The sequence below is a fragment of the Oncorhynchus mykiss genome, chromosome 24 (assembly GCF_057628025.1).
Source record: "Oncorhynchus mykiss isolate SJ-2025 chromosome 24, ASM5762802v1, whole genome shotgun sequence".
Classification (NCBI taxonomy): Eukaryota; Metazoa; Chordata; class Actinopteri; order Salmoniformes; family Salmonidae; genus Oncorhynchus; species Oncorhynchus mykiss.
The window spans coordinates 31,457,501-31,477,812 of NC_143045.1; the positions used below are offsets into that span (position 1 = coordinate 31,457,501).

The window sequence follows — 20,312 nt, forward strand, 5'->3', positions numbered from 1 at the left end:
ACAGATAGAGAGAGGAGGAGACAATAAGGCTCTTTTATTCCTCACTGACCACAATCAGTGGTGATAGCAGAGAAAGCCTGGAGAACAAGGCTTGTGAAAGGCCAATCAAATCACACATGTTCTTCTATTTGGTCATCCCCTTTGATGTAAACTGGTTGTAAATCTGAATCCTTTATTTACACATTATTTGTCTGTTTGGCCGAGCTTGCATGGGCATTGATTGATTGGGCTGTGGTGCATCTTTGCATATGGGTGTGGGTTTTCAGGGGCGTAGGCCTCAAATAAATCTTCCTGTATCTTAAATCTGTCTGTTCATTAATCAAGTGGAATGGACAGAGTAATGTGTTGAGTTTCTGGGCTCAGTAGGCTGTGCTTTCCATGGCTGCTTGGTGGGGTTAGGAGGCCATCATGGTTCTAACGCGTCCCAGTCTACCTCACCAGGACGGCCCTTGTCAGCCACATCTCCTGACTGGTAATTGGGTATTTATCAGATTGCCTGGGAAAGGACCCTTATCAGACATAATTATCAAGAAAAATGGAATCTGTTTTCCTAGTCCTCCAACATACAGAAGGACACGGGGCAGGCAAGTATAGAGTTGAGATTCCTCTTCCAAAGGAGAGATAGAAACTCCACTGTCTCACTCTCTTACCAGACCCACCTCTTTTTCTCTGACCAATTAGCCGGGAGATTGAGCATCTGTGCATGCAAATCATGCAATTGTGGGGAACACAATAGATCTTTGTATAGGCCTGCTGCGACACTGGACGGATACGAGGTGAGGATAACACAGAGTGGCAATGAGCTGCTGCCCATAGCCTCATAGCAGAGATCTGCTGCCCATAGCCTCATAGCAGAGATCTGCTGCCCATAACCTAATAGCAGAGATCTGCTGCCCATAGCCTCATAGCAGAGATCTGCTGCCCATAGCCTCATAGCAGAGATCAGCTGTCCATAGCCTCATAGCAGAGATCTGCTGCCCATAACCTCATAGCAGAGATCTGCTGCCCATAGCCTCATAGCAGAGATCTGCTGCCCATAGCCTCATAGCAGAGATCTGCTGCCCATAACCTTATAGCAGAGATCTGCTGCCCACAGCCTCATAGCAGAGATCTGCTGCCCATAGCCTCATAGCAGAGATCTGCTGCTCATAGCCTCATAGCAGAGATCTGCTGCCCATAACCTCATTGCAGAGATCTGCTGCCCATAGCCTCATAGCAGAGATCTGCTGCTCATAGCCTCATAGCAGAGATCTGCTGCCCATAGCCTCATAGCAGAGATCTGCTGCTCATAGCCTCAGAGCAGAGATCTGCTGCCCATAGCCTCATAGCAGAGATCTGCTGCCCATAGCCTCATAGCAGAGATATGCTGCCCATAGCCTCATAGCCGAGATCTGCTGCCCATAGCCTCATAGCAGAGATCTGCTGCTCATAGCCTCAGAGCAGAGATCTGCTGCCCATAGCCTCATAGCAGAGATCTGCTGCCCATAGCCTCATAGCAGAGATATGCTGCCCATAGCCTCATAGCAGAGATATGCTGCCCATAGCCTCATAGCCGAGATCTGCTGCCCATAGCCTCATAGCAGAGATCTGCTGCTCATAGCCTCAGAGCAGAGATCTGCTGCCCATAGCCTCATAGCAGAGATCTGTTGCCCATAGCCTCATAGCAGAGATCTGCTGCCCATAACCTCATAGCAGAGATCTGCTGCCCATAACCTCATAGCAGATATCTGCTGCTCATAGCCTCATAGCAGAGATCTGCTGCCCATAGCCTCATAGCCGAGATCTGCTGCCCATAGCCTCATAGCCTCATAGCAGAGATCTGCTGCCCATAACCTCATAGCAGAGATCTGCTGCTCATAGCCTCATAGCAGAGATCTGCTGTCCATAGCCTCATAGCAGAGATCTGCTGCTCATAGCCTCATAGCAGAGATCTGCTGCCCATAACCTCATAGCAGAGATCTGCTGCTCATAGCCTCATAGCAGAGATCTGCTGTCCATAGCCTCATAGCAGAGATCTGCTGCTCATAGCCTCATAGCAGAGATCTGCTGCCCATAGTCTCATAGCAGAGATCTGCTGCCCATAGCCTCATAGCAGAGATCTGCTGCCCATAACCTTATAGCAGAGATCTGATAGACAGACAGGCCTTTCACTGGAGCCTCTCATTCTGGGCAGGGGAAATGCTTATAATGAAGCCCAGGAGTGTTTACTGAGCAGAGCGCCCAGATAAGATTGGAGGAAAAAGCTATTTGAGCGACCGGCACCTTCTCTTCCATCCCTCAGCAAACATATTACAGAGAATGAGAGACAGAGAGACAGAGCCACAGAGAGACAGAGACAGAGAGACAAAGAGACAGAGAGACAGAGAGACAGAGCCACAGAGAGACAGAGACAGAGACACAGAGAGGCAGAGAGACAGAGAGAGAGAGACAGAGAGACAGAGACACAGAGAGACAGAGACAGAGATACAGAGAGACAGAGAAAGAGAGAAAGAGAGACAGAGAGACAGAGAGACAGAGAGACAGAGACAGAGAGACAGAGACAGAGCGACAGAGAGACAGAGCCACAGAGAGACAGAGAGACAGAGAGACAGAGCCACAGAGAGACAGAGACAGAGCGATAGAGAGACAGAAACAGAGACAGAGAGACAGAGAGAGACAGAGAGACAGAGCCACAGAGAGACAGAGTCTTTATTGTTTTGAAACTTCTGTATGTATGTGTAATGTTTACTGTTAATTTTTATTGTTTATTTCACTTTATATATTCACTTTATATATCATCTACCTCACTTGCTTTGACAATGTTAACACATGTTTCCCATGCCAATAAAGTCCTTGAATTGAATTGAATTGAATTGAATTGACAGAGAGACAGAGCGACAGTGAGACAGAGACAGAGAGACAGAGACAGAGAGACAGAGACAGAGAGTGAGAATGACAGAGAGGAAGAGGGAGAGAGTGAAGGTATACATGCAGTAATGAGCATAGTAGAACCATTCAGTGCAAGGTAGTGAACGTGAAAGAGAGGGGGATGATTGGGATGAAGGAGGAATACAGCGAAGAAAAGTGTTTAAGCTGGTCAACAGATGAGAGCCGCTCTGAGCTTTGAAACTGGCTTGGCTAACTGATCACAATCTTTAGCTTTTCAGATGGTGATGTTCGCCTACCTCTGCTGTGGAGAGAGAACGGTTTGAAAGATTAATGTTGTAGACTTGTAGCAATCATTACAATCAATTGGCTCTGCATTCATATTCCTGCTCACACTGGGCACAAACTGAATCCGTATGAGAGGATTTGAGTCTTGGCATTCTGGATGCAGATCCTGCACGAAAAGCATTTTGGGCTGGCTGTAGAGCCAGGACAGTGAAGGGGAGGACAGTGGCAGTACAACTGTGAAGGTATTGAGGGAGGGAAAGGGGGATGGAAAGGGGGATGGAGGGAAAGCAAATCAGAGCATTATGAACAATGGTGAAGGTAATCAAACAAGGGGAAACAGGTTGTTCCACAGGATGGTTATCGAGAAAACCCTCTGATTCATTTCCATGCTTCAGATGGGAGATGCCATCATGCTCAGGTTATGAGACTAGGAACTGGGAGAGGCTGGGAGGGGCTGGGAGGCGCTTGACAGGACTGGGAGGGGCTGGACTTGGATGGGCTGGGCTGTGAGGGGCCAGGAGAGAGGAATCTGGCTGTTCTCTCAACACTCAAGCTGTCATTGTCCTCTCTGCATGTTTCTCATGAAGTGTAAGGATGTTGTGGTCATCAAATTAGACCATTTAGAGCATTTCATTTAGATGACGTTTGTGGTCAACTAATGCTTGAACCACTTACTAACAATCATGCAACTCCTAGGATCCTACCTGACTTTTATTTTTCGGTCTCTCTGGCACTGACTTCTTCCTCACAGATTGGACTCACAACAGTCTGATAACAGTCTATAATGTCTTTACTTCTCCATAATCCAGATATAAAGTTGTACACTGCAATAATCTGATCTGTCTGTCTCTTTTCTGTCTTCCACAGATTGGCCACTAGTGATGCCAGGACATTGAGCGCCATGCGTGTCACATGGTCAGGTGCCACGCACTTTGTCATTATTGCCCTGCTCAGGCTTGCCCAATCACAGCTGCTGGAGGGATCTCTGGTTCCAGGTAAGAACGCATCTTTGTAACATCACTGTGTGGTCATGTGTTTTTCGCCAAAGAAACTGCTGTTGTCTGCATGTTCATCATGTCTGTCTCTTTCTCTGTCTTGTCTGTGTGTCTGTCTGTCTGATTATTTGACACAATGACACGTTTCCACAAACATATGTATGGATCTGAACACACATTTGGATGCAAATTAAGATGAAATTGGTTGAGAAATGGTATATCTCCAATTATGCTGATCAAAAATATAAGCGCATGCAACAATTTCAAAGATTTTACTTACAGTTCATATAAGGACATTAGTCAATTGAAATAAATTAATTGGGCCCTAATCTCTGGGTTTCACATGACTGGGAATACAGATATGCATCTGTTGGTCACAGATACCTTAAAAAAATGGGCGTGGATCAGAAAACCAATCAGTATCTGGTGTGACCAACATTTGCCTAATGCAGCGAAACATCTCCTTCACATGCAATTGATCAGGCTGTTGATTGTGACCTGTCGAATGTTGTCCCACTCCTCTTCAATGGCTGTTCAAAGTTGCTGGATATAGGCGGGAACTGGAACACACTGATGTACACGACAATCCAGAGCATCCCAAACATGCTCAATGGGTGACATGTCAATCAATCAATCAATTGATCAGCTGATGTCACAAGTGCTGTACAGAAACCCAGCCTGAAATCCCAAACAACAAGCAATGCAGGTGTAGAAGTACAGTGGCTAAGAAAAACTCCCTAGAAGGCCAGAACCTAGGAAGAAACCTAGAGAGGAACCAATCTATGAGGGGTGGCCAGTCCTCTTCTGGCTGTGCTAAGTGGAGAATATATTAAATGTTCATAGATGACCAGCAGGATCAAATAATAATAATCACAGTAGTTGTCGAGTGTGCAGCAAGTCAGCACCCCAGGAGTAAATGTCAGTTGGCTTTTCATAGCCGATCATTCAGAGTATCTCTACTGCTCCTGCTGTCTCTAGAGAGTTGAAAACAGCAGGTCTGGGACAGGTAGCACGTCCGGTGAACAGGTCAGGGTTCCATAGCCGCAGACAGAACAGTTGAAACTGGAGCAGCAGCACAGCCAGGTGGACTGGGGACAGCAAGGAGTCATCGGGCCAGGTAATCCTGAGGCATGGGGCTCAGGTCCTCCGAGAGAGAGAAAGAGAGAAAGAAAGAGAGAAAGAAAGAGAAAAAATAAAGAAAAAGAGAGAAAGAATTAGAGAGCATACTTAAATTCACATAGGACACCGGATAAGACAGGAGAAATGCTCCAGATGTAACAGACTGACCCTAGCCCCCCGACACATAAAAAGAAGACACTGTGGCCCCGTTCGATGATACCCCGGGACAGGGCCAAACACGCAGGATATAACCCCACCCACTTTGCCAAAGCACAGCCCCAATTGCACTAAAGGGATATCTTCAACCACCAACTTACCATCCTGAGACAAGGCCGAGTATAGCCCACAAAGATCTCCGCCACGGCACAACCCAAGGGGGGGCGCCAACCCGGACAGGAAGATCACGTCAGTGACTCAACCCACTCAAGTGACGCACCCCTCCTAGGGACGGCATGGAAGAGCACCAGTAAGCCAGTGACTCAGCCACTGTAATAGGGTTAGAGGCAGAGAATCCCAGTGGAGAGAGGGGAACCGGCCAGGCAGAGACAACAAGGGTGGTTCGTTGCACCAGAGCCTTTCCGTTCACCTTCACACTCCTGGGCCAGACAACACCCAGTCATATGACCCACTGAACCGATGAGTCTTCAGTAAAGACTTAAAGGTTGAGACTGGCTTTGCAGGAAGCCAGTGTAGAGAGGCTAGCACTGGAATAATATGATCAAAGTTTTTGGTTCTCGTCAAGATTCTAGCAGCCGTGTTGAGCACTAACTGAAGTCTATTTAGTGCTTTATCCGGGTAGCCGGAAAGTAGAGCATTGCAGTAATCTAACCTAGAAGTGACAAAAGCATGGATTAATTTTTCTGCATCATTTTTGGACAGAAAGTTTCTGATATTTGCAATGTTGCATAGATGGAAAAAAATCTGTCCTTGAAACAGTCTTGATATGTTCGTCAAAAGAGAGATCGGGGTCCAGAGCAACGCCACCATCCATTTCCTTATGTCTGAAACACAGGCTTCCAGGGAGGGCAATTTCAGGGCTTCACCATGTTTCATTGAAATGTACAGCTGTGTGTCATCCGCATAGCAGTGAAAGTGAACATTATGTTTCCGAATGACATTTGTGGTGAATATGCAGTCCATGCAAGAACTGGGACATTTTCAGCTTCCAGGAGTTGTGTACAGATCCTTGTAACATGAGGTCATGCATTTTCATTCTGAAACATGAGGTGATGACTGTACGCCTCAGGATCACGTCATGGTATCTATGTGGATTCAAATTGCTACCACCAACTTACCATCCTTGGTAAAATGCAATTGTGGTTGCTGTCCATAGCCTTTGCCTGCCCATACCATTACCCCACCGCCACCATGGGGCACTCTGTTCACAACATTGACATCAGCAAACTGCTCGCCCACATGACGCCGTACACATGGTCTGCGGTTGTGAGACCAGTTGGACGGACTACCAAATTCTCTAAAACAATGTTGGAGGCGGCTTATGGTAGAGAAATTAACATTCAATTATCTCTCAACAGCTTTGGTGGACATTCCTGCACTCAGTATTTCCATTGCACACACCCTCAAAACTTAAGACATCTCTGGCATTGTGTTGTGTGACAAAACTGCACCTTTTAGAGTGGCCTTATTGTCCCTAGCACAAGGTGCACTTGTGTGATGATCATGCTGTTTAATCCGCTTCTTGATATGCCACACCTGTCAAGTGGATGGATTAACCAATTTGTCCAAGAAATTTGAGAGAAATAAACTTTTTGTGCATATGGAAAATGTCTGGAATCTTTTATTTCAGCTCATGAAACATGGGACCAACAGCTGGTCACTGGCGTATTGCTTCTTCTTTGTAAATTCAGAATGCTGCCAAGGAAACAAGAAGTCTCAACTATGAAGTCAAGTCTCTCAGGTCTATAATGGGAACCTGTTTAGTCTTCTAGAATTAACCATGTCAAGTTGATGCATTCAAGCCTTCCAGACATCTTTGATTCCCTAGCTTTGAGTCAAAGGAGATAAAGGTGTGTGGGATTTGAGAAAGATGAGAAAAATGAATCGTATAAGTTCCCTTGATGAAACATCTCTCAGAGACAATTTACCTGTCGCAGAGCTGACATTTTGACAATGTATGGGAGGAAAAAAGAAACAGGAAACTGAGGAGACAAACAAAGCACTTAGTGAGAACTAAAGTTCTCTATCTATCAATTGAGTCATGGTATGGTAGGAGGTGGTATCGAGAGGAGAGAATGAGAGAGAGATTCTTCACCTCTACCATCTTGATTTCCCCTTTCTCCTTCCCTAATTCTCATCAGACAGGAGAGACAGCACCATGAATTACCACTTTAGCAAAACGTTTTCACGCTCACTACTCTCCCTCCTCCCTCCCTTTATTGCCTCTCACCTCTCACTTACTTCCTTTCCTCGTCTTCTTCCTTCAATTTTCTTTCGCTTTTATTTTTTATTTTTTCCCACACCACTGTCGAGGAAGCAATTTAATAGTCAGCTAGAGTCTGTGTGCCTCCCTCAGCCATGGTTAAATGTGACTATGGCTGGGCTGTGTGCGGGGTGGAGGCTGCAGTCATTTCAATCACAGTCTGCACTATAGTAGTGCTGCTCTGAACAGGCCTCTCTGATTGGCAGTGCCAGTGTAGGACATGTAATGAATAAGGTATCACAGAGTCCCCAATTCCCAGTCCAATGCACTGAGCGTCATGTGATTTGATGGCCTGTGACTACATTGTTAAAGACCCCAGTGACATTAGTGATGCCAATGAATGTTAAAGCTCAAACTGTAGACTATACAGATGGAGGATCTTCATTTCACCTGTATTGTCGCAACAAAACAATCCTGCAGCAACAGGATTAGAATGTTTAGTCCAGAATGTTGCTTGGTGGTTAGGCTATTAGCTGAAAAGTGGAATACTATTCATTTAACCGTATTATAGCGCAGATTTTTCGGTTAATTTATGTAAATCGTGAAGCTCATCTGCGGAAAATTCTCAGCAGCAAAAGAGTGATCAAATGAAGATCCTCTCTCTCTCTCTCCCTCTCTTTGTGTGTAGGAGTGAAATGTCAAGGAAGCACTTATCTTCCATTTCTCTAAATACTTCCTGACTGACAGCTCTTTTAATTTCCTCTCCTCCACGCAAACTTCTCTACAGACATTTTCATCTTTCAGAATCTTCTCAACCTTTTTGTTATCCCTCTTAAGCTTGGAAATAATGACCTGTCTCCCATCTATTTGTTTCCTCAGTTTGAGAAAGATTAGAGACAGCATCAGGACAAATCTCAGGGACCTCACGGTAGGAGGAACTGTTGGAGAGGAAAGGCAGACAAGACACACAAAATTCAGTGTTGCCAACATGCAGACATACATGCACTCAAAAACTCACTAACGCACGTAAGCACACGCGCGCGTGCACACACACACACACACACACACACACACAAACACACACACCCACACGCGCACACACACACACACACACTACAATCATGACTCAAGCCTTTCCAGCTTTCTTCTACAGTTATTATGTGTATATTAACTACAGTAACAGTATGAAATCATTCCATGGCTCCTCTATTTAATATCTCCCTGACATTCATATGCAGTGGTTTATTGGCTACACAGGTTTTCAATTGCATGCATTTGGGCTGATTCATTTGGCTCTGCAATGCACTAGCCCTTGCTCAGAGCTGACAGCGTTATTGGATGGGAATGGAGGTTATAGATAGGCTAACCTATGGCACCTACAGTTCTATCCATTTCACATACAGAGATGATCCTGGCTTCTATTGCTTTTCTGCTAGACGTTATGGTAGTTTTGGTGGTAATCCACCTCTTCAGTCTTTCCAATGACTCTTGTGAGACTTCTGGTGCACGGGAGGAACAGGGAAGAAAGGTGTCCTTCATTACTGCTGAAGTGTAGTACATTCAATCTTGAATGTGTCTAAGGATTTTTTGTCATGGATTTCCCCCTGTCTGAGTGGGATTTGTGATTGGTGCTATCTCCCCCTGTTTAAACACTCCTTGTGCATATTGAACTATTCTGTCTTTTATTTGAAGATGACAAAGCGAATGACTGAGTGTGGTAAATCACCTGGTGAATTGTTTCTCTTGAGTGGAGGAGGGTGAGCGTTTAATCTACCATTACATCCTCATCATAGGACCTGCTCCAGCAGTAACGGCCTCATCCTCCCAGACTCAGATAGTAGTAACGGCCTCATCCTCCCAGACTCAGATAGTAGTAACATCCTCATCATAGGACCTGCTCCAGCAGTAACGGCCTCATCCTCCCAGACTCAGATAGTAGTAACATCCTCATCATAGGACCTGCTCCAGCAGTAACGGCCTCATCCTCCCAGACTCAGATAGTAGTAACGGCCTCATCCTCCCAGACTCAGATAGTAGTAACGGCCTCATCCTCCCAAACTCAGATAGTAGTAACATCCTCATCATAGGACCTGCTCCAGCAGTAACGGCCTCATCCTCCCAGACTCAGATAGTAGTAACGGCCTCATCCTCCCAGACTCAGATAGTAGTAACATCCTCATCATAGGACCTGCTCCAGCAGTAACGGCCTCATCCTCCCAGACTCAGATAGTAGTAACGGCCTCATCCTCCCAGACTCAGATAGTAGTAACATCCTCATCATAGGACCTGCTCCAGCAGTAACGGCCTCATCCTCCCAGACTCAGATAATAGTAACATCCTCATCATAGGACCTGCTCCAGCAGTAACGGCCTCATCCTCCCAGACTCAGATAGTAGTAACGGCCTCATCCTCCCAGACTCAGATAGTAGTAACATCCTCATCATAGGACCTGCTCCAGCAGTAACGGCCTCATCCTCCCAGACTCAGATAGTAGTAACATCTTCATCATAGGACCTGCTCCAGCAGTAACGGCCTCATCCTCCCAGACTCAGATAGTAGTAACGGCCTCATCCTCCCAGACTCAGATAGCAGTAACATCCTCATCATAGGACCTGCTCCAGCAGTAACGGCCTCATCCTCCCAGACTCAGATAGTAGTAACGGCCTCATCCTCCCAGACTCAGATAATAGTAACATCCTCATCATAGGACCTGCTCCAGCAGTAACGGCCTCATCCTCCCAGACTCAGATAGTAGTAACGGCCTCATCCTCCCAGACTCAGATAGTAGTAACATCCTCATCATAGGACCTGCTCCAGCAGTAACGGCCTCATCCTCCCAGACTCAGATAATAGTAACATCCTCATCATAGGACCTGCTCCAGCAGTAACGGCCTCATCCTCCCAGACTCAGATAGTAGTAACATCCTCATCATAGGACCTGCTCCAGCAGTAACGGCCTCATCCTCCCAGACTCAGATAGTAGTAACGGCCTCATCCTCCCAGACTCAGATAGTAGTAACATCCTCATCATAGGACCTGCTCCAGCAGTAACGGCCTCATCCTCCCAGACTCAGATAGTAGTAACGGCCTCATCCTCCCAGACTCAGATAGTAGTAACATCCTCATCATAGGACCTGCTCCAGCAGTAACGGCCTCATCCTCCCAGACTCAGATAGTAGTAACGGCCTCATCCTCCCAGACTCAGATAGCAGTAACATCCTCATCATAGGACCTGCTCCAGCAGTAACGGCCTCATCCTCCCAGACTCAGATAGTAGTAACATCTTCATCATAGGACCTGCTCCAGCAGTAACGGCCTCATCCTCCCAGACTCAGATAGTAGTAACATCCTCATCATAGGACCTGCTCCAGCAGTAACGGCCTCATCCTCCCAGACTCAGATAGTAGTAACATCTTCATCATAGGACCTGCTCCAGCAGTAATGGCCTCATCCTCCCAGACTCAGATAGTAGTAACGGCCTCATCCTCCCAGACTCAGATAGTAGTAACATCCTCATCATAGGACCTGCTCCAGCAGTAACGGCCTCATCCTCCCAGACTCAGATAGTAGTAACAGCCTCATCCTCTGTCACGTATAAGCAGGGAGTCAGGAAGCAGGTGCAGAAGGAGAGTTTAATAACAATGATGCAAGGCAGATAAACAAAACAGGGGATGTGTACTGAACATGAAAACAAGCCAATACTGCCTGATGACTCCTCCCAGACTCAGGCAGCTGTAACAGCCTCATCCCTGTCAGACTCAGACATCAGTAACATCCTCCCAGACACAGATAGCAACAACAGCCTCATCCTCCCAGACTCAGGCAGCAGTAACAGCCTCATCCCTGTCAGACTCTGACATCAGTACCATCCTCCCAGACTCAGATAGCAGTAACAGCCTCATCCCTGTCAGAGTCAGACATCATTAACATCCTCCCAGACTCAGACATCAGCAACATCCTCATCTTCCCAGACTCAGATAGCAGTAACATCCTCATCCTCCCAGACTCAGACAGCAGTAACATCCTCATCCCTGTCAGACTCAGACAGCAGTGACATCTTCATCCTCCCAGACTCAGATAGCAGTAACATCCTCATCTTCCCAGACTCAGATGGCAGTAACATCCTCATCTTCCCAGACTCAGACAGCAGTAACATCTTCATCCTCCCAGACTCAGATAGCAGTAACATCCTCATCTTCCCAGACTCAGATGGCAGTAACATCCTCATCTTCCCAGACTCAGATGGCAGTAACATCCTCATCTTCCCAGACTCAGATAGCAGTAACATCCTCATCTTCCCAGACTCAGACAGCAGTAATATCCTCACCTCCCAGACTCAGATAGCAGTAACATCCTCATCCTCCCAGACTCAGATAGCAGTAACATCCTCATCTCCTCAGATTCAGACAGCAGTAATATCCTCACCTCCCAGACTCAGATAGCAGTAACATCCTCATCCTCCCAGACTCAGACAGCAGTAATATCCTCAACTCCCAGACTCAGGCAGCAGCATCAGATCTCTCATGTTCTCTTCCTGTTTGCTTATCAGATGATGTAACCAAATATGGACAGGCTGTTACTACTCACTCACTTCCCACTCATCACTCATCACTGCCTGCTGACAGCTGGGTTGGGTAGTGTCATAAGTTCCTCTGGTCCCTGGACCCTCTGACAGCTGGGTTGGGTAGTGCCATAAGTTGCTCTGGTCCCTGGTCCCTCTGACAGCTGGGTTGGGTAGTGTCATATGTCCCAGTTGGTTTGGGTAGTGTCATATGTCCCAGCTGGGTTGGGTAGTGTCATATGTCCCAGCTGGTTTGGGTTGTGTCATATGTCCCAGCTGGTTTGGGTTGTGTCATATGTCCCAGCTGGTTTGGGTTGTGTCATATGTCCCAGCTGGTTTGGGTAGTGTCATGTACCAGTTGGGTTGTGTCAAATGACCCACTGGTTCCTGGTCCCTCTGACAGATGGGTTGGGTAGTGTCATATGTCCCAGCTGGGTTGGGTAGTGTCATATGTCCCAGCTGGGTTGGGTAGTGTCATATGTCCCAGCTGGGTTGGATAGTGTCATGTCCCAGTTGGGTTGGGTTGTGTCATATGACCCACTGGTTCCTGGTCCCTCTGACAGCTGGGTTTGGTTGTGTCATATGTCCCAGCTGGGTTGGGTAGTGTCATATGTCCCACTGGTTCCTGGTCCCTCTGACAGCTGGGTTGGGTAGTGTCATATGTCCAAGCTGGGTTGGGTAGTGTCATATGTCCCAGCTGGGTTGGGTAGTGTCATATGTCCCAGCTGGTTTGGGTTGTGTCATATGTCCCAGCTGGTTTGGGTTGTGTCATATGTCCCAGCTGGGTTGGGTAGTGTCATATGTCCCAGCTGGTTTGGGTTGTGTCATATGTCCCAGCTGGTTTGGGTTGTGTCATATGTCCCAGCTGGGTTGGGTAGTGTCATATGTCCCAGCTGGTTTGGGTTGTGTCATATGTCCCAGCTGGTTTGGGTTGTGTCATATGTCCCAGCTGGTTTGGGTTGTGTCATATGTCCCAGCTGGATTGGGTAGTGTCATATGTCCCAGCTGGTTTGGGTTGTGTCATATGTCCCAGCTGGGTTGGGTAGTGTCATATGTCCCAGCTGGTTTGGGTTGTGTCATATGTCCCAGCTGGGTTGGGTAGTGTCATATGTCCCAGCTGGTTTGGGTTGTGTCATATGTTCCAGCTGGGTTGGGTAGTGTCATATGTCCCAGCTGGTTTGGGTTGTGTCATATGTTCCAGCTGGGTTGGGTAGTGTCATATGTCCCAGCTGGTTTGGGTTGTGTCATATGTTCCAGCTGGGTTGGGTAGTGTCATATGTTCTCCGTGCTCAGTATTCAGTGGGTGTGTTTCCACTCCAGGGTGATTTAATATGTAGTTAATACAGATCTATAGGAATACTGAATTACACAGCAGCCACACCGACCTTTTTGAATTACAGAGGTAATTGTGCACGACGGCAGGGGAAGTTTATAACAGGTAGTGCCAAGATGGAGTCTACCCTGAGGAGAATGGATCTCCTGCTCCCTCCTATCCTGCTGACGTCCTCTGCATTAGTGTTCTGCACTATAAGCACCCAGCACTGAACAAAATCTTTATCTTACCCTTCTCTCTTTACCCTTCTCTCTTTACCCTTCTCTAACGACACCGCTGCAACGCTCTCACTTTCTTCTCTCGCTCTCTCACTTACTCTCTCGCTCTCCCTCTGTTGTGCGTACACAAACAAATGAACACACACACACTCATTTGACATGTCTCTCCAGTCTTAATGGTGCTACCTGTTTGACGTAGCCTGACCATATACATCCTGAACAGACCACTCTCTTTACTTTCTGATGCAACCCAGTCAGCTTTGGGCCATGCTGATAGCTGAAGGTTGTTGTGCTGATGTCGAGTCTAATTTAAAACTAAGGACAGAGAAATGGTCCAGTCTGGTCTGACTGTGCTCCATGGCGCCACATTCATCTATCAGGGCTGTTACTCTACTGATGTACGGTCCTCTCCCAGAGATGGTAGATCTGACTGCAACATCTCCGCTTGGCACACAGGAGAACAAAGCTTTATACCAACGAGAAAGGAGAAATAACATGACGTGAAACAGTCTCTTTTCTTCCCCTCACCAACTTTCAAGAAGAGTGATTGCTGATTGCTCTCTGAAGCACTTTGCAAATTGCCTGGTAATTGTGTTTGGAGGAAAATTGTTCATTTCACCAGTGCATTTTCATATTTCTCCCCCAGGGAGACGGCAGCATTATTGGAAAGACGGATTGAAGGAAAGCCTTTTCTTGTAATTAACATTTCTTCAAAATAAAAGGATTTCGAGAAAAATTGCTGAAGCGAATGTCAAGGGCCATTCTGTGTGCATAAGACATATGAAGAAAAACATACACTATCATTCAAAAGTTGGGGTCACTTAGAAATGTCCTTGTTTTTGTCCATTAAAATAACATCGAATTGATCAGAAATACAGTGTAGACATTGTTAATGTTGTAAATGACTATTGTAGCTGGAAATCTCAGATTTTCTATGGAATATCTACATAGGCGTACAGAGGCCCATTATCAGCAACCATCACTCCTGTGTTCCAATGGCACGTTGTGTTAGCTCATCCAAGTTTATCATTTTAAAAGGCTAATTGATCGTTAGAAAACCCGTTTGCAATTATGTTAGCACAGCTGAAAACTGTCGTTCTGATTAAAGAACCAATAAATTTTCTTGGTAATAAGGCCTTCTTTAGACTAGTTGAGTATCTGGAGCATCAGCATTTGTGCGTTCGATTACAGGCTCAAAATGGCCAGAAACAAAGCACTTTCTTCTGAAACTCATCAGTCTATTATTGTTCTGAGAAATGAAGATCTTGTACAATGCTGTGTACTACTCCCTTCACAGAACAGCGCAAACTGGCCCTAACCAGATTAGAAAGAGGCAGCAGGGTGGCCTAGTGGTTAGAGCGTTGGACTGGAAGGTTGCATGTTCAAATCCCTGAGCTGATCTCTGTCGTTCTGCCCCTGAACAGGCAGTTAACCCACTGTTCCTAGGCCGTCATTGAAAATAAGAATTTGTTCTTAACTGACTTGCCCAGTTAAATTAAGGTAAAATCAAAAAAAGAAATAGAAATGGACAAAAACTGAGCTTTTCTTTAAAAAACTATGACATTTCTAAATGACCCCAAACTTTTCAACGGTAGTGTATGTCTTAAAACAGAATGCTCCGGGTCTGCCTTAATACGATAAGACCTTTGCCTCAGAGGCTGTAATAAACCACAACAGACCAGACTGATTGCGTCATGGTTGTAGCTTTCCCTGGGGTCCGTTCATGAGCATTCCATTTCTTTTCTTTTCCCTGTGTCACGTGTGCTCCCTCTCCGGCCTCTAGGTCACCAGGCTGCTCGTTATGGCGCACACCTGTCACCATCGTTACGCGCACCTGTGCTTCATCAGACTCACCTGGGCTCCATCACTTCCCTGATTACCTTCCCTATATATGTCATTCCCTTTGGTTCCATCCCCAGGCGTTACTGTGTCAGTTCTGTGTCAGTTCTGTGTATTGTTTGTGTTTGTTATTTTGTATTATGTTATGTTTATTTATTAAAACACTCACTCTCTGAACTTACTTCCCGACTCTCAGCTCACATCGTTACACCTTGTTTTATTCTCCTGCATTTTGAGCGATGTCTGTTGTTTGTCTTGTTTGGTGTAATCTTTTTGGACATTGCTGAGATGAGCTAAAGCCTGTCACTGGGAGATGCTTGTGCTGTGTGTTTCAATGAGGCAAAAAGGGGCGCTGTTTATAAGGATGTTTATATTGTATCCAAAGCCATTGCAGGAGGAAAGGGAGAGACATCCCAGTGAGTGTCTGAACCCCTGGAATGAAGCGTACCTTTGTAGCACTGTAATTGAAAGTCAGATTGTATCGTGATTTGACTTGTAAATGAGCAATGTGGCCAACTAACAGTTCATCTTCCTTTTGTTTGACAGAAGTGAGTACTACTGTGCTGTGTGTTCTCTGAGGCAGACCACATGTGAATCTGCTACATGGGACGTGTCTGGACCCTGGGACAATCAGTGGGCCTGACCACAGGGAGCTCATTAGTATTGGCACTGTTAATTGGCTGCTGCTGTCAGCTATTAGCATAGAGTTCTAATACAGGCTGCACAGGCAAAAATAATTTGTTTCACATGCAGGGTAAAAAAATCAATTACTAATTAGTCTTGTGGACAGCAGTTGTATGTGTTTTACACTGGTTGAAATAGTTTAAATTTTTTCTTTCCATTTCCCCTTAATTTTTAAATTTCTCTGGTAAAGAAAGGCCCGGATGATTTGTGTGTGTCCACTGTTAATCTCTCTGCCATCTTTGGTTTTACTAAAAGGATACTTTGTCCCCAGATAACCTTATTGTTTCAAGCGGCTAACCATATTTCCTTGTTTCCGGGGCACTTATCACCTATCTCCTCTCCTCTTTCTGCCTCTCCTCTCTCTCATCCCAGCAGACATTTCATTACAGAGCAGGACCAGGATACTGTTTCTTCTTAACGCCCCATCCACCCTCAGGATACGTGGTTATTTATTAAGCGTATCCACAACTGGACTCTCCCCTCAGCCTGATTTCACAGCACTGGACATGTTGTCCTCAGCAGAACATGACCAGGAAAGGAATTAGAAGGAGGGGAAACATATTTTAAATAACTAAATAACAAAAATAACTCAATTCTGAGGAGCCAGAGTAGTACATGCAATTAGATGCCTGGAAGACGTTTGATGTAGTCAGATCAACTGTGTGTTCACAGTGGTATGTACTGTACAACTCATAATTGGGAGATTAAGATAGATCAACAGAAACAGCTGAAAGATCCATAATGCCATCGTAAAAACGCTGACGATCCGATAGCCATAACCAGCAACATACAAACATAGCAAACACATCCAGCTACATCGTCCCAGAGACTCGTAAACGTTTAGAACATTTCTGCCGTGTTAGCTGTCTTAGTTCTTGTAATGACCTTAACACCTAGAGACACAATAATAAAATATGAGCTCAAAAAGCTGAGGTTGTAAAAGCCTGTTAGTCAAAGCGTAAACTCCCCTCCAAACTCTCCGTACCTCATTCCTCCTCTCGCTAACTCTGACTGTGTGTTGCTGTGTGTGACACGGTGTGTTCATACTTCGTTCATTGTGTAATGATCTCCACAGAGACATGACACAAAAACCTCTGTAACCCCACCCCCACCCCCACACCGGCCACCCCACCCGCCCCTGTCTCTCAAGACGGTCATACCCTGGGGTTGGGAGACAGTGTCACCTCACATCCCTGTCTCTCAAGACGGTCATACCCTGGGGTTGGGGGACAGTGTCACCTCACATCCCTGTCTCTCAAGATGGTCATACCCTGGGGATGGGGGACAGTGTCACCTCACATCCCTGTCTCTCAAGACGGTCATACCCTGGGGCTGGGGGACAGTGTCACCTCACAAATGAATTTCTCCTCACATCCCTGTCTCCAAACAGCTGTCAGTCTCCCAGTGCTGCACCTCTGTCTCCCGTGCAGCCCTGTCTCTATTAAACAGCTGTCAGTCTCCCAGTGCTGCACCTCTGTCTCCCGTGCAGCCCTGTCTCCATTAAACAGCTGTCAGTCTCCCAGTGCTGCACCTCTGTCTCCCGTGCAGCCCTGTCTCCATTAAACAGCTGTCAGTCTCCCAGTGCTGCCCCTCTGTCTCCCGTGCAGCCCTGTCTCCATTAAACAGCTGTCAGTCTCCCAGTGCTGCACCTCTGTCTCCCGTGCAGCCCTGTCTCCATTAAACAGCTGTCAGTCTCCCAGTGCTGCACCTCTGTCTCCCGTGCAGCCCTGTCTCCATTAAACAGCTGTCAGTCTCCCAGTGCTGCACCTCTGTCTCCTGTGCAGCCCTGTCTCCATTAAACAGCTGTCAGTCTCCCAGTGCTGCACCTCTGTCTCCCGTGCAGCCCTGTCTCCATTAAACAGCTGTCAGTCTCCCAGTGCTGCACCTCTGTCTCCCGTGCAGCCCTGTCTCCATTAAACAGCTGTCAGTCTCCCAGTGCTGCGTCTCTGTCTCCCAGTGCTGCACCTCTGTCTCCCGTGCAGCCCTGTCTCCATTAAACAGCTGTCAGTCTCCCAGTGCTGCATCTCTGTCTCCCAGTGCTGCAGTGCTGCACCTCTGTCTCCCGTGCAGCCCTGTCTATACCCAGGCAGGAAAACTAGTTATTTTTTACCCTGTTGTCTAGCACACCAACCACAGGAGGCTGGTGGCACCTTAATTGGGGAGAATGGGCTCGTGGTAATTGATTGGAGCAGAGTCAGTGGAATGGTATCAAATACATCAAACATGTGGTTTCCATGGTTTCCAGGTGTTTGACACCATTCCATTTGCTCCGTTTCAGCCACTCTTATGACCCGTCCTTCTCTCAGCAGCCTCCTTACTGACAGCAACGTACACCTAATGAGTCTGAACTTCGGTATGTTTACTGTCAGTAAGATGTGCTGGTAGTTAGGAACATGTCCAGGCTCTGCAAGCTAATGGTTCAAGCAGGTGCACCTACAGCTAAAGACATGTCCTGTCTGTGTGTCGGCAAGGAGAGCCGTGTCACTACTGATAGAAGGGGTGCCCAGGTCCGCACAACAGGCCTCCTATCTTCACAAGCTGCACAGAGCTGTGGTAAATGAGGAACATTGAGGACTGGCAGACAGACTGAATGGTGCTCATGATTGGAAATCTATGTGTGTACGTGCCGGGGAATACAATGAACACCTCTCTGTCTGCCTCTCTAAGAAATCACACCTCAGGTGTTTAGGACACGTTTTTTGATTTTCACTTTGTAAAAAGTAAATACTTCAAGCAACGCTTTTTGAGGTAGCCTAATCATATTATAGTGTGTGTGTGTGTGTGTGGGTCTGTCTGTCTGTCTGTGTGTGTGTGTGTGTGTGTGTGTGTGTGTGTGTGTGTCTGTGTGTGTGTGTGTGTGTGTGTGTGTGTGGGTCTGTCTGTGTGTGTGTGTCTGTGTGTGTGTGTGTGTGTGTGTGTGTGTGTGTGTGTGTGTGTGTGTGTGTCTGTGTGTGTGTGTCTGTGTCTGTGTCTGTGTCTGTGTCTGTGTCTGTGTCTGTGTCTGTGTCTGTGTCTGTGTGTGTGTGTGTGTGTGTCTGTGTGTGTGTCTGTGTGTGTGTGTCTGTGTGTGTCTGTGTGTGTGTGTGTCTGTGTCTGTGTCTGTGTCTGTGTCTGTGTCTGTGTCTGTGTGTGTGTGTGTGTGTGTGTGTGTGTGCCTGTCACAACACACTACTACTTTGTGTGATAGAAATGCATCTTGCTGTAATTGTAGCACCCTGCTTGAGTTTCTGTTAAGGGATAGAAGTGAGAGAAGTTCCAATCTCATCCCGGGCATTTCATCAACAGCTGCCAGGATATTACTGAATGAATCATCATTTTGGAATACCTGACATTCAGTTTAGCAACGGATCGAGGGTGTGATTTGTTTATTGCTGAAACTTCTCTAATCAAGACAAATCTCAACGGAGGTCTGTATCAATCATTTCTTCATTGGTTGGAGGTTCAAGTCTTGGTGCTATTCCCATATCTCCCATATTTACAGTGACATCAATTCCCACTCCAGCCACCCAGTCTGCAGTACCCTGGTGTAGAACCCAGCCCGCAGTACTCTGGTGTAGAACCCAGTCTGCAGTACCCCGGTGTAGAACCCAGCCTGCAGTACCCTGGTGTAGAACCCAGTCTGCAGTACCCCGGTGTAGAACCCGGCCTGCAGTACCCTGGTGTAGAACCCAGTCTGCAGTACCCTGGTGTGGAACCCAGCCTGCAGTACCCTGGTGTAGAACCCAGTCTGCAGTACCCTTGTCACATTCTGACCTTTTTTCCTTTTTTTTGTCATTATTTAGTATGGTCAGGGCGTGAGTTGGGGTGGGCAGTCTATGTTTGTTTTTCTATGATTTGGGGAATTCTATGTTTCGGCTTAGTATGGTTCTCAATCAGAGGCAGGTGTCACTAGTTGTCTCTGATTGAGAATCACACTTAGGTAGCCTGGGTTTCACTGTTTGTTTGTGGGTGTTTGTTTCCGCGTCTGTGTTTTTCACCACACGATACTGTTTTGGGTTTCGTTCATTCCACGTTTATTGTTTTTATATTC

At 46.6% G+C, this 20,312-nt stretch overlaps 1 protein-coding gene and 1 long non-coding RNA gene across 7 annotated transcripts in view; one reads left to right on the top strand and one right to left on the bottom strand.

Annotated features, from left to right (window-relative positions):
* The window catches only part of LOC149972421 (uncharacterized), a 318,744-nt gene that overhangs the window by 258,435 nt on the left and 39,997 nt on the right, over nt 1–20,312 (bottom strand). The window lies entirely within an intron of this gene.
* The window catches only part of LOC110503393 (roundabout homolog 1), a 499,811-nt gene that overhangs the window by 46,928 nt on the left and 432,571 nt on the right, over nt 1–20,312 (top strand). For all 6 annotated transcript variants that reach the window (XM_090218858.1, XM_090218859.1, XM_090218866.1 and 3 more), the window contains exon 2: nt 4,021–4,148. In XM_090218858.1, the coding sequence (XP_090074984.1) occupies nt 4,055–4,148 (94 nt within the window). In that variant the 5' untranslated portion in view covers nt 4,021–4,054. The remainder of the gene's footprint in view (nt 1–4,020; nt 4,149–20,312) is intronic.